The following is a 13,969-nucleotide window of genomic DNA, read 5'->3' as shown; positions in this document are numbered from 1 at the left end:
CCCTCAGGAAAGGCCCTGGGGGTGTTTCCTACATATCCTGCAGATGAGGGGCTTCACGAGGCCCTGGGGAGGGGGGAGCCACTGGGGTTGCCAAGAAGGGCGCTTGCTCTGAGCCCAGTGTTGCTACAGCCATCTTGTCACCAGGAGGAGGGCTTGTCGGGAGGAAGCTGCGAAGCCAGGAAGCAGAACGGAGAAAGAAAGTGTAAGTGAGCGAGGGACCAGATGACAAGGTTTGATTCTTTGGATCCAAGTTGGCTTGCAGCTCGTCTATTCCTAGACTTTTCAGATAATAAATTCCTCCCCTGGGTTTCTGTTGCTTGTAACCAAAAGGGTCTGTGCTCCCTAAACACAGGCTCCCCGCTTGCTCACTTTGCGATGAGCCAGTCCCTGGAGATGGAGGATGACACACAGATGGCTGGCCGGGCATATCTGGCAGCCCTTGGAACCCTTTCTCACAGGGCAGCCCCGCCAGGGTGGCACATCGGGGAAGGGAGCTCCCTGGGCCTGCCCCCTTTCTGGGCCCGGGGCCTCAACTAAGGGTCCCCAGAGATGGAGGAGGCTCCTGCCACAGGAGAGCTTCTACTTTACCTCGGCCTAAAACTCTCACCTCCCCACGCTCCAGTGACTTCCCCCTTGGCCTCTGCTGTGGCTCCTTTAAACACCTCCTCCTCTGAGGAGCCTTCCCTGATTATCTGGCTGAGTGAAACCAATCTGTCTCAGCTTCCTTTTACTCTGCTCTATGAATGACTCCCTTCTAACCTCAATGAGGTTAGCACTGGGGCTGTGCCATTGCATTGCTGTGTTCTCAGCAGGGTCTGACAAATAGAGTGTTATCAATTGCTGTTTACCAATAAGATGAGACTAGGCACAGATTGATGGATAAGGATGATGGTAAGAGCCTATTCTGGGTGCAGGGCCTCTTTGGAGCAGCAGTATTTTCTTGCTCATACCAGGGGGAGCATGTTGACACCAACCAGAGGACATGCTGAAGGTTCGGATTTTGACTGAGCTAGAATTTTCCTTCTAATTGAGGGTCTGACCTGAAATCGAGAATGAAGCCAGGAGCTGAAGCCTAGGTACTGCCTCCCCAGTGTGGTGTGGAGATCTGAGGATGTCAACCAAAGTCAAAACCAGGCCCCCCACTGAGGAGCTGGAAAGCCAGCAGGGCTAAACACAGGGCTGAGGGTGGGAGACCAGGGCCACTGGCCAAGCAGCAGGGAGCAAGACCCCAGAGGGTAGGGGCAAATGCACAGACAACATTGAATGATCCGGTCCACGTGGTCAGAAACTTCTTTCCTTTCCTCCTGAGTCCGTCAAAGAGAAGGCTCAACTTGGGGATAACGCGTCCCAAACATCCATCTCTCTGTCTCTTTTCGCAAAGAACCTCTGGCAGCCTCACATTCAAGGCCTGCCTCAGACCAAGGCCTGTGAGGTGTACTAACAGCAATAGGTTTCATTGTGTTGATTTTTATAGCGATCTTTCTAACTATAGCAAGTGACTGTGAGTTTCCATTTAGAGTGGTAATCAGTAATCGGAAGAGTCTTTTTCAAATAAATTTACATAAGTGCAAGGGGGACTGCTACCAGGAAAGTAGCAAGTGGATGACAGCACAGGTGGCAGCATTGTGGGCCCCCAAAGGGTGGGGGTATGTGGCTGAGTGGGGAGGATGCTGGGAAGGCAGCTCTTTGCTGTTGCTGCAGGAGGGACAGGAAGCATCTGGAAAGCTCCTGAGCAAGTACCCATCCCCCACTGGCAGGTGGGCTTGGAACTGGTTTTGTAGCTCCAGGGCAGAGTTACAGCCAAGGGAACATCCAGAGGGAAGGGCATGCTGGCCCAGCCCACCGGAACTGAGCCTCCTGGCTCACTGGCCCTGGCCCCAGCCTTGAGATTGACCCCTTGCCTCCAGGTCCAGTGGGGTGTCCTCCCCCACCAATGGCCTCTTGGAAACCCAGCCCGGGATCATTCTGTCTGCCCTTCCTGGAGCTGTCTCTGTCTCACTGCCTGTTTCCCACCTAGAAACAGAGAGGAGTGAAATGATCTCTAAGGGCCCTTTAAGGATGAGAGGATCAGGGACATATATCCCTACCCCCACCTCTCCCCTCTCCCCTCCAGAGTCAGGCTCAGGGAGGAAGACACAGGCTTGGGGTCATCACACAGGCCTGAGTTTAATTTCCTGCTCTCCACATTGTTAGTTGTGGGACCTTGGACAAATCACTTCACCTATCAGGGGTCTGTGTCCTCACTTGTAAAATGGGATGAGTATCTGCTGAACAGAGCCAGACAGGCAGTGATGAGGAGAGCACTGGACACACAGTTGGGCTCCAGAAATGCTGAGGGACCTCTGGGTTTTTGTGCATGGGCAGCCACTGGCAGTGCTGTCTTCCCATCCTGGCTTGGGGTAGGGTGAGAGACCTGCATCCCAGGCACAGAGGCTCCTCAGGTCACCTGATCTCAGCTGACGGGAGGCCTTGCATGGAACAAGCCCCCTCCACTTAGGGCCCGAGTGCCCAGAGTGGGGTTCCTGGGTTTGGGTGAGGCTGGCATAGTGCTCTCACTCGGAGATCCCTGGGTCCTGGGCTGGGGGGCACGTGGACAGGAAGAGGCCTGGGAAGGGAGAAGACAGGTGAGGCTTATGATCTCATAGACTCCTTCTATCCCATATTATAGGCTTTATTTTTTAAGATGTCATTTATTTGAGAGATAGCAAGAGAGTACAAATGGGGAGCAACAGAGGGAGAGGGAGAAGCAGACTCCCCACTGAGCAGGGAGCCCGTTGTAGGGCTCAATCCCAGGACCCCAGGATCACTCCCTGAGCCAAATGCCGATGCTTCACTGACCGAGCCACCCAGGTGCCCCCATATTTTAGGCTTTTAAAAAACTTCTATGTTCTACACACATACCAGGTATATGTGATCTTGAGACACATGCTCCCCCCATCCCACCCTGTTGTACCTCTGGAGTCAATGACTTTCTCCCTCAGTTGGCCTGAATCCATGTTGACTTCCCTCAGAGAGAACCTGTTTTTGAGGTGCCAGGTACAAGGAACACCTGTACTGGAGACCACTATACCATGACCTCTCTGCTTGAAGTACTTTGGGCCACACTGTGTGTGTTCAGATGCCAAGCCTTATAGTTCAAATCCTAGGAGGAAAGTCCCACCCCCTGCCTTGCACCAAATCTGATTTCCTCCATTTCCTGATTGTCCCTTTCTCTGTTTCTGGTTTCTTCCACATTGACCCTTACATTGGGAGCTGCCTCTTTTCTCTCCCAGCTTCTGACTGGAAATCCCTAGGAAACTTCCTGTGATGGGCATTTTTTCCCCTTCTGAGGGCATATTTGGGGCACCTGATAGTTGATGGTGTTTTTCCATTTGATGAAATGACTTACGAAATCAGCAAGGTCTCCTTCACCATCAGAAATAGAGTCACGGCCTTTTATATTTCCACTGAACACTTTAATTTTCTCTATGCCCAGAGGTCCAGCATTTCCCATTCAAAGTGTCTTCCTCCCTGAGCAAATTGAGAGACCCCAGGCTTTCTTTGTCACAAGTGTCAGGCTGTTTCTTGCCTCCAGGGCCGAGCCTGATTGCCACACAGCTGCTGCCACACAGTGTCGCTATTGAACACATTCTGGTGCAGTTTGGTGACTGCCCAGTCACTGCTACAGCAATCTCCTTGCTGAGCTGGATCCCTGTACAGGCCAAACTGGTGCCCCATTGCTAAGATGTCAAGTTACAGGCTCTTTATTTCACTCATAAGCTCAGCCAGATGGTTTAGGTCTTTAGGGACTTCCAGGCTCAAACACATATTGCCCCAAACCAGTCTGTACCATTAGCTCCAGTGTTGAACCTAGGTTATAGGTCCAGGCTCCTGGTATCCTTTCCTGACAGTGGACTTCAGTCAAGGGCAACCCAACCCATCAGAGAGGTTCCAAGAACATTGCCCCTCAAATGGGGAGGCATTAAACATTCAGTCTCTGTTCTGTCCAGAGGCTCCACTGGGTATCATCTCCCACCTCCCTCCGGGGCTCTGTCTACATAACTCAAGGAGCCCCTTCAAGGGCCAGTTGCCTTATAATTGAAAACACACCTGGACAATGACTTATGGCATCCTAGCCAGAGAATTGTTGGCAACTTCCTTTCCTCAAAATGCCTGTTTCACAGACTCTCATAACAGGATGCTGTTCTGGCCCAGCATCTTTCTACCCTTTCAAGGGTGACATACCTCCCATCCCAGGGATGAAGCTGGCTTTGAGGAGCAGTGGGTGAGCTTCTGCTTCGCTGAGCCAGGTCCACAGGCTAAGAGGAAGAGCTGGAATAGTTAGGATAATGATGGGGATCTTTGCAGGCAATGTCAAGGAAGGAGGAACAGAGAGGAAAGACAGGACAGCTGGAGAGAGCCATCTGTAGGAAGGGGGTTAAACTTTGTCCATGGCGTGCAGTGTAAACCTTCCCTCCAGCTACCCACAAAAGCATCAGAAAGCTGGAGCTTACTCTCCAGCGTTTTGCCAGCTGGGTTTGTGGTTTTGCGGTGAAGTGAGCTTGGTATCAAAGGGACACAGGACACAAGCAGAGGCTTCTAAGCCCCCCACACCCCCCTGGGAGGGGCACTTCTGTTCAACACAGATGGGGACATGGAGGACCAGGGGAGGGACTGGGCCAAGGTGACTCAGCAAGTTAGAGCCAAGCGGCTCCTCCCACCAAACATGAACCCCCAAACAGCCCGCTGAGCCATGGTGAGCCCCAATCTCCAGCCTGCCTTCCCAAGGGGCTCAGTACAGATATTCCCGCACGGTGAGTTCCTTCAGGGTGAAGCCCCAGGGGCTGGGCTTGCGGAGCTGGCACTCCTGCAGCTTCTTCTGCAGCGATACGAAGTCCTTGCCCAGCCCATAGGCCAGGAGGATCATGGCCTCCAGCAGGGGGGCGTAGTAGCGGTGGCCCTCCCGGGCCTGCAGGCACTGCAGCGCCCTCTCCCCCGCCGCCAAGGCCTCGGCTGGCCGCTCAAGGTCGCGGTGGCACACCAGCATGGCGCAGAGGGCCGGGACCACCATCACGGGGCAGTGGGCCGTCAGCTTCTCCTGCAGGGGCACGACGCGCACCAGGATGTCCAGGGCGCGGCCGTACTGGCCCCCGCGCAGGCAGCCGAAGGCCTCCCGGAGCTCGGGCCGCGTCAGGAAGTCGATGAACTCGCGGGAGCGCCGGACACAGCGGATGGCGTAGAGCAGGCTCAGGTACTCCTTGAAGGCCAGCTTGCGCTCGGAGATCATCTCCGCCGTGAAGTTGCCCATCAGATGCTTCTTGGGGAAGACGATGTCTTCCATCTCTTCCCGGAACGTCTTGAGGAGGTTTTTCTGGAGCATCTCAAAGTCTGAATAGCGCCGTTCCAGCACAGCTTTGTTGCTGTCAAAACTCCCTGTCTGGATGACGACGATTTGGTACATCTGCGGTGCAGAGAGAGAGAGAGAGAGAGAGAGAGAATTTGACTACATCCTAATAGAAGGTTGTAACTGACAGAGTGAGCCCCGGCAAATAAAACTAATGATGATGATCATTTAAAGCAGATCGGAAAACAGGTTATCGTTACTTGCGATTCTGTTTTAAATTGCCACCAGCTGCTGCTGAGCTATAACTGCAGCTGGTGACAAGAGGCCGCCCGAGAATAACAAACAGGGCAGCATGGAGGCGTCTCAGGGGACCAAGACCACAGGAATAGGTGGTGCCGGGGGCCTGGGGGTGCTCCCGGCTTTCCATCATCAAAACTGGACCTCGGGTTCCTGCACCGGGGAGCTTAGGTTAGATCTGCATTTCCCGAGTGTGTGACACTTGAGGGGTGGTTTTAGGTGGTATGTTGGTGGTGATGTCCCATGGTAAGAAAATGATTGCTTTTTCAGATCTCTTCCAGTTAGAGAATACTGGTTAAGGGCACAGGCTCTTTGGGTTATAATTCCAGTCCTGCCGCAGTCTAGCTGTGTGGTCTTAGGTACGTTAGCCACTATGGGCCTCGGTTTTTGCATCCATGAAATAGAGATAGTAACAATACCTCACTCCTCGGGGTGAGGATGCCATTATAGTTAATGCACTGCAACCACAGGGGTGAGGGGGGCTCTGTTCAACACGCAGTCGGCACCCAGTGTCAGCTGTTGTTATTTCAGTCCCAGTTGAGGGAGCAATGCACAGAGAAGGGTTGAGCGTGGCTCCTACTTGGATGTGAATGCCTTGCCCCAGCACAGGTGGAAATTCTGTTTTAATGAAGAGAGTAGCCCCTAAGCCCAGCGCTTGCCACCAGCCGTGGCCTAACCAGCTGGAATCTAATGACAGCACTTGGCTTTCCTCACATTTACTCTAACGATGACCTTCTCTTTATGCTATGAGATACCGGTTTCCCCTCAAAAGATACTTATTTCATGTTTTTAAAAGGTGATCTGATTTAAAGAAAAATAGGCTAATGATTATTATCTATCATTATGTTAAATAATATGTAATTATTAATAATATCAGTGATTGGTGGTATCAACTATTGTGTTGAAGGGACACATAGATGGCTAGTTCTGGATGACATGGAATTCATCTGGGTTAGTTCCTTCTCAGGATTAGGGACCGTGACTCACACATCTCTGATTGCCAGTACTTCACACAATGCCCAGTGCAAAATCTTGCTTTTTGAAGCCTGTCTCTGTTAGAACTCTGTGGGTCCAAGGGCGTTGGGCCCATGTCACAGTGGGGAAGGCTGAGGCTCCACCGACTCGCCCAGGGTTGGGAGGGAGGTGGTGCAAGGCACACCATCCCCGCCTGATCTTACCACAAACTTGGAGACTTTTCTCTCCTCGATGCGGGCGGACGCGACCTCGAAGAGCAGCTTGACGCGCCTCCAGCAGCGCTTCTCCTTTCGCCAATACTCCTGCAGCTCCCCGGTGGTCATGCTGGAGTTGGGGCTGGGGCTGCTGTGGGCATCTGCAGAGGACAGCACCCTTTAGGCACTTGCACCAGGTCAGTGCATTTTGGGGACTGTCTGGGATGGGGGTGTCCAAATCTGGAAGAGCCATCCTACCCCCTCCCCCACCCCGTCCCTGCCTGCCCAGACTACTGCGCCCACCCAGCTGCAGCACAACCTGATAGCCCATCCTCTCCCCCCCCCCCCTGGATTCTCCATTGAGAGATGCGGTACGTTTCTGTTGCACCATCCACTTCCGGCCTGCATATTGGCCCCCCGTGAGACCCACGCTCCGACACCCAACACCCAAGGATGGAGGTTTGTTGCTTTCCCTCGGCTTTGCTCCCTATGACACTGACACGGTGTGGCCAGTGTGGCCGCTGGACTCCTGAGCACACATCAGCGACCAGTGGAGGGAGCTAGTGAGGATGATGGGCTCCAGTCCCCCCCCCACCCCACCCCCAACTCCCAACTCCCAGTGGGATCCTCCCTACTCTCCTTACCTTCTCGCCACCCCATGCTGTGCTCTTGCTTGCACCTGCTATTCCTTCTGCCTTTAATGCAACCTTCCTATTTGCTGACCTGGAAAACTGTGTTCCTTAGACCTCACTTGGCCATGTGCCACTCTGATCATCTTGGGAAAGATTAGAGTCCTTCCCCAGCGAAATGCACAGATCATTGTGCATTTTATTTTCAGGGAAATGGGGCCCAGGGGCCCTTCTCCACTGTGTCCTTCAAAACACAGCCCAGGGGCCCTTCTCCACTGTGTCCTTCAAAACACAGCCCTATGTCACTTTAACCCCTCGTTTCAGAGTCAGGGCCTCCCACCTTGTCCCTACAACTGGTTTTGTGACATCTCTAATCATTTCTCACAGAGCTGTTTCCCCACCACACCGAAGGGCAGCAGCATTGGATTTGTTTCCGTTTCCCCAGGGCCAAGGACAGAGCAGGTGTTCCGCAGGCACCTACTGAAGGGCTGCATGAATGAGTACATCAATCTGCTCCAGGAGATGACGCTACTGTGGACACTGTCAGCGCTGGGCCATGCTGCTTGGCACTCACTGCTCTGAAATGTCCCACTGGCTTCCTTCCATAACTCTCACTCAGAGGGCCTTCTCCAGCCAAAGCAGCCTGTTCTGGAGCTTCCCTTGGAGGATGAAGGATGGGACTGGTGGGTAGTAGTAGTCTGGCCTCCTTGCCTCTTGGATGGGACACCCTGAGATATGTTTCACACGTCTTGCAAAGGACCCCTGTGGGGACTGAGTCCAGTCACCCCACAGCAGTAATCAACACCTTGTCCTGGCCTCCTCCCCTTCTTTTCCTCAATTTACCACTCCCCTGCTATGATGCCTGGGACCATCTCCCAGAAAAATAATTGGCACCGAATTCTCGTGTCGTTAAGAAAGCTGCTCCCTCACCTGTGGCACCTCTCAAAATGCCCACATTTGTATTTCAAACATCTTCAAACCTCTATCTCTGACCAAGCCCCGAGCCTCAAGCCCACCTAAGTGCCCTTCAGGTCCTGGACACGGGAGGTCTTGGCCAGTGGCTGATGCTTCCTGCTTGGCCCCCACAGTGCACTTGGCTATGGGTCCTGTCCGTTCAGGGCTCCCGGGGTGCTCAGGACTTGCCATGCTCCAAGGCTGCCAGGGAGACAAGAGACAACAGTGAGTTCCCAGTCACGTTGGGGTTCCTGAGGGGCCCTGGGGTGCTAGGGTCTGTATCATAGTCCCTACTACCAAGCCCTCCACTGCCACACTTAGCAGTCCACCCAGCTGCCACACACGAGGCCTGGGTCTGCCCCTATGCTGGACTGATTAGCCCAAGGCCTTCTCTTCTTGTTACGATGCTTCTATCATCAAGTTTTCTGAATCTTAAATGTGGTGATTTCAAGCAAAGGTAGTGGCTTTAGGGATTACTCGGGAGAAAGCTGCCAGCTTGTCCTGAAGAGCATCCCAACACTCCATTTTATGTTCAGGTGTAGATAAAATCTCAGTGCCCATAGCAATGGTACCAGGATGTATCCTTCCCATCTCCCTCTCCCTCTCTAAGCACACCCTTTCTGACGGCTTGTTGCACACACTTCATATTGCACCCAGGTTCTTCATATCCACTTATTTCACACCCACAAAAATCTGTCGTGACTCCTAATCACAGAAGAGGAAACTGAGGTTTAGTTGGCCCCAGGTGACACTGCTGATGAGCGTGTCCCACAAGCAGAGCCGAATGTCTGTGATGTGTCAGCTCGTGCGCTCAGCACTCAACACCCACTCTCTCACTTAACTGACTCTGTGTGCAGAAGGACTTTTATCTCCATCTTATGATAAAGTAACGGAGACTTGGAGCCACCCACGATCCGACAGCTAGGAGGTGGTGGGCAGGACGCAGAGGGAACCATCCTCGGGGTCAGGGGGAGGGCAGCCAGCAGGAGTGCTGGGGCTAGTTTATGCAGGAGCTCTGTCTGTGACCCAGATCCGTGAACGGGATGACCTGGTGCTTGCACTTGAGTGTGCCTCAGTTTTCTATTAAGGTGGGTACAAGAACGGAACCTGCCTTCACGGGGCTGGCGTGAGGGCTAAGTCGGGGAGACCACGCAAAGTAGCAGCAGCTCAGCGCTCCGCACGTCCCAGGCGTGGTACAGTAGCCCCTGCTATTCATGCCTGACACAGGACAGTACTTTGAGAAATATTGGAAAAGGCAATGACTCCTCATGAGGGTGTGAGTTGGAATAGAATTTAACACGTCTGAGACAAATTGGAAACCGGGATGCTGGGAGCGCCCGGGTGGCTCAGGCGGTTGGTTGACCTGCCTTTCAGCTCAGGTTGTGATCCTGAAATCCTGGGATCGAGGCCCACATGGGGGGTTCCCTGCTTAGTGGGGAGTCTGCTTCTCCCTCTGCCCCTTGCTCCTCTCTCGCTCACTCTCAAATAAAATCTTAAACATACACACACACACAACAGGACGATGGAAATACTAGCTCAGGTGGAGTGAAGAGCTGGGGCACTGCTTTGGGACAGAAGTTCAAGATTAGAAGGGTGCATGTGACCTTAACCCCCCTTTTTCACGAGATCCGAGGGAGCCGCACAGGGCACATGGGGCTGAGCTGGGACTTGAACCCTGGTCACCTCTGTCTGCTGCATTCCCACTCCTGTCTGAATCCGTCTGCTGACTGTGGCCTAGAGGGGCAGGACTACTGCTGCTGTAAGAGAGCCCCAGCCCTGTCCCTGAGCTGAGGGCCTCCTGGATAGGCCTGGCCTGGGGAGAGCTGAGGTCATCTGGGAGCTCGGGTGAAAGGAACCCAGGGCCATTCTCTAGGTGGCTCTGTGCAGCTGCCCAGTGCATGTCTCTCCTCCATCAAACCTTACTTTATACAGATGGGAAACTGAGGCACAGAGTAGAGGCATGGCCGGCCCCGAGCTGCACACACTTGAGTCTGCTAGAGCCTACACACCTCATTTGCTGCTTCTCCCCTTAAAGAGCCAGGCCTTCCATCCTGACCAGTGGTGAGTCTGTCTGCAAGTTATTTAGTATCTCCAGGCCTCAGGGTCCCTACCTGGGAAGTAGGGCCATAAGCCCAGTCATGCCAACAAGACTATGGATGATGGGGGACGGTTTCTCTATATCCTGGTAGGTGCCCAGGAAAGGTGGTGAGCGGTCTACATGCTCTCTTCCCTAATGCATGCTGGGTGGCCAGGGTTTGTGGAAGCCCAGTGTTTCCTGTGGGCACTCCCATGTACCTGCCTCAGTTAGCTCATCTGTAGAATGGGTGATGGTGAGCCTCAATTGTCCCAGCCCTTCCAGCTCTGCTATCCTGATCAGGCCACACTAGTGCCAGGTCAGTAGCAGGGCACAGTTTACCCAGAGACCCAGTGAGAGCCCAGGAATCATGGTCTTGGCTGGGTGCAACAGCAAAGCTCTAGCAATGCTGAGTATGAACCCAGGGCTATGGATAAAAATCAAATTCAGCAACCAAAGCCAGTTCCCTTATGTTTTCTCTTCCAGGGTTGGCTGGGAGTCACCATGGGGGGGGGGGGGTGTGAAAAGAAGAATGTTAAGCATTGGTGCACGCGTGGAGTCTTGGGCATCTCTAGGCCTCAGTCTCCTCATCTCTGAAATGGGAAAAACAGTCTGTCACTCCAAAAGCTCTTTGGGGACAGCCTGGGTGGCTCAGCGGTTTAGCACCGCCTTCAGCCCAGGGTGTGATCCTGGAGACAAGGGATCGAGTCCCACATTGGGCTCCCTGCATGGAGCCTGCTTCTCCCTCTGCCTGTGTCTCTGCCTCTCTCTCTCTCTCTCTCTCTCTCTCTCTCTCTCATGAATAAATAAAATCTTAAAAAAAACAAAAAACAAAAGCTCTTTGGAACAACCAGACATGAGGTTCTAAGGTTACTTCTCTCCCCTCTCCATACCCTGTATAGCAAAGGTTTCTAGATTTTATAAGAAAATCCTACACATGTTGGTGCTCTGGGGCGGGGGTCCCGTGCATGGCCCGGGAGACAGAGTGGCTTCCCAGCCCCCTCTCAGTCCAGCTGTGTGCAGACATTCTGCCCCTTCCCTCTCAGGCCCTGAGCACCACTCCTCCCTCCGAGACCTGCCTGCAATGGCCAGCCCGCCTTCTGATGGCAACACTGAGCTGCCTTCAGAGCCCATGCTCCCTTCCTGGGAGGGCTCCACAGGACTTTCCATCAGAGTGAGACAGAAGATCCTGGACACTGTGGGTGGGCACACATTTGGGAATCTCCCAGGGGGGTTGGGGTGCCAGGAGCTTGTAACAAGCAGGTATCCTGGCTCTTGACATCATAGACTCCCCTCTGGCTGGTCTGGGGATGGGCCCTGGATTCCGCATTTTGCACAGGTTCCCCCAGGCTATGCTGACACAGGGGTTCCCTGGCACCACTTTTTGGTGCTGTGATTCATTCCCCAGCCTCAAAAGGAGTTGTAGAAATACCCCAAAAGAACTGAGTGATGAAGGGTCAGGGAGCTGCTTTCTGCTCTACCCCAATGAGCTAAGGAGAGCTCCACACATCGAGGCTGTCACCTACCCTTCTCTGCCCTGCCCTGCTCCCAACAGGTACTAGGGAGGGCCACAGGAGGAGGGTGCTCAGGCCTCAAAGGGCCGGGGCCCCACCGAGGTTAGGATCAAACACTGACCTGAAGTCTGTGGTCCTGTGTGGGTCCAGGAATCCGAGAGGAGTATCACATGGCTGCCTTTAGCTCCCCTCTCTTCTAGGCTCCGGCAAGGCTACCACTTCTAAGTTCCCCGTTTGAAAACAGGAAATAGGCTGTGTGACCTGCTCCTGGTGGCCCCAGCCCATTGGCTGGTGACAGATAGTATACTGAGCCCCACAGACAGGCGGGCCCCACGGGGCAGGGACAGGGCAGGATGGGGCAAGGCAGGGCCAGCCCCGAGGGATCCGGTTCTGAGGGATCCCGTTGGGCCTCACACAGCCTTGCAGCTAGCTTGGCTGTCCCTCAGAGTCCCAGATAATCTCTGGCATTCAAACAGCGTCTCCCACTCCTTTTTAACATTCATTATTCTACCCTATGAGCTAGGCCTGATGGGGGCCCTCATGCCCCATGAACAGATGGGGAGACTGAGCTTTGGAAAACAGAGCTGGTGGGATGCAGAGCCAGCATGTGATGTGGAAGAGAAATAGGGTAAACTCACAATTCCATTTGGTGCCTTTCTCTGGGCAAAGCTGCATTCAACACTCCCAACAGAAAGTACCAGGGAAGGACGCCAGGGTGGCTCAATGGTTGAGTGTCTGCCTTTGGCTCAGATCATGATCCTGGGGTCCTGGGATCGAGTCCCAAATCAGGTTCCCTCTGCCTGTGTCTCTGCCTCTTTCTTGGTGTTTTTCATGAATAAATAAATCTTAAAGAAAAAGAAAAAGAAAGTACCAGGGAAGTCAGCCCAGAGGTCTGTGATGTGATTCACAGCCACTAGGTGTGTATGGCGTGAGGGCAGGAGACTGGGACAAAAAAAAAAAAATAGAGCCTTGCCAGCCCCCAAGAAGGCCATCATGTGCATCATGTGTTTCTTCTGATCTATGACCCCTTCTTCCCCATTAGAGACAGTCACACTCCTAATTCTGATGGGGGTCACTTCTTTGCTTTTCCTTGTAAATTTATGACCTATGAACAGGACACCTCTCCCACTGAAACAACAGAACTTAATTTTAATGATTTTGGAATTTTAGGTAAATTGAGCCTTGCATAGTGTTTGTATGCTTTGGTGTCTTGCTTCCTTCATTCAACATTTCTGTGTATAAGATTCATCAATTTGTGTGTGTGTGTGTGTGTGTGGGTGTGTAGCTGGAGTTTTTTTTTTTTTTTCGTTGTTGTGTTGCTACATTATTTGAATACATCATTATTTCTCCTTTTTTGGGGTGTATGTGGGGGTCTGTGAATACACATTCGGGTTGTTTCTAGCTAGAGCCATTGTGATCGAGGCTGCTGGGAACATTCTTACACATTTATCCAAGTGCACATGTTCATGGAAGGTGAAATCCCTAGGTTTTAGAGTATGATGAACTGAAGAGCTTTCAAGTATGCTGGATTATAAAAAATGTTTCCCCTAGTGACCGTGTCTCTTCGTGCTTCCACCCACCGCAGCGCCTGGGTGTTCTAGGCACTCTATGTCCCCACCTACACTTGATGAGGTCAGTATATTTTTTTTATTATTGTAGCAATTCCAGTGGGTGTGTAAGTGGTGTCTCATCATGATTTTAAGTTGCATTTCCCTAATAAGAAATGATGTAGAGTATCTTTCCATAGTCTTATTTTCTGTTCTTATATCCTCTGTTCAAGTCCATTGCTTATTTTTTTAAAAACAGATTTAATTAATTAATTTAGTAGAGGAGGGGCAGAGGGAGAGGGAGAGGGAATCTCAAGCAGATTCCACGTTGAGCACAGAGCCTGATGTGGGACTCGATCTCATGACCCTGAGATCGTGATCTGAGCTGAATTCAAGAGTCGGATGCTTAACTGACTGAGCCACCCGCGTGCTCCCCATTGCTTGTTGTTTGATTGGCTGATT

At 52.6% G+C, this 13,969-nt stretch overlaps 1 protein-coding gene across 1 annotated transcript; it reads right to left on the bottom strand.

Moving 5' to 3' along the window:
• Nucleotides 1–2,774: 2,774 nt before the first annotated feature.
• SNX20 (sorting nexin 20) lies at nt 2,775–12,182 on the bottom strand. Its single transcript, XM_041767080.1, has 4 exons — nt 12,082–12,182; nt 8,435–8,573; nt 6,799–6,950; nt 2,775–5,440 (listed from the first exon to the last, which is right to left on the bottom strand). Exons 2-4 carry the CDS (start codon nt 8,562–8,564, stop codon nt 4,772–4,774), a joined length of 951 nt encoding a protein of 316 aa, XP_041623014.1. The 5' UTR covers nt 8,565–8,573; nt 12,082–12,182; the 3' UTR covers nt 2,775–4,771.
• Between the last annotated feature and the right edge of the window lie 1,787 nt (nt 12,183–13,969).

This window comes from Vulpes lagopus, chromosome 8 (genome assembly GCF_018345385.1).
Source record: "Vulpes lagopus strain Blue_001 chromosome 8, ASM1834538v1, whole genome shotgun sequence".
Classification (NCBI taxonomy): domain Eukaryota; kingdom Metazoa; phylum Chordata; class Mammalia; order Carnivora; family Canidae; genus Vulpes; species Vulpes lagopus.
The sequence above is the reverse complement of the archived record's forward strand: the minus strand, read 5'-3'. Positions and strand labels throughout refer to the sequence as shown.

Excerpts from the sequence above, each read along its gene's own strand:
- SNX20 (XM_041767080.1), bottom strand. The coding sequence starts at position 8,564 with ATGGCAAGTCCTGAGCACCCCGGGAGCCCTGAACGGACAGGACCCATA. Across the intron at positions 6,951-8,434 it reads AGGACCTGAAGGGCACTTAG|ATGCCCACAGCAGCCCCAGC; the intron begins GTGGGCTTGAGG and ends TGTCCTCTGCAG. Across the intron at positions 5,441-6,798 it reads GAAAAGTCTCCAAGTTTGTG|ATGTACCAAATCGTCGTCAT; the intron begins GTAAGATCAGGC and ends TCTGCACCGCAG.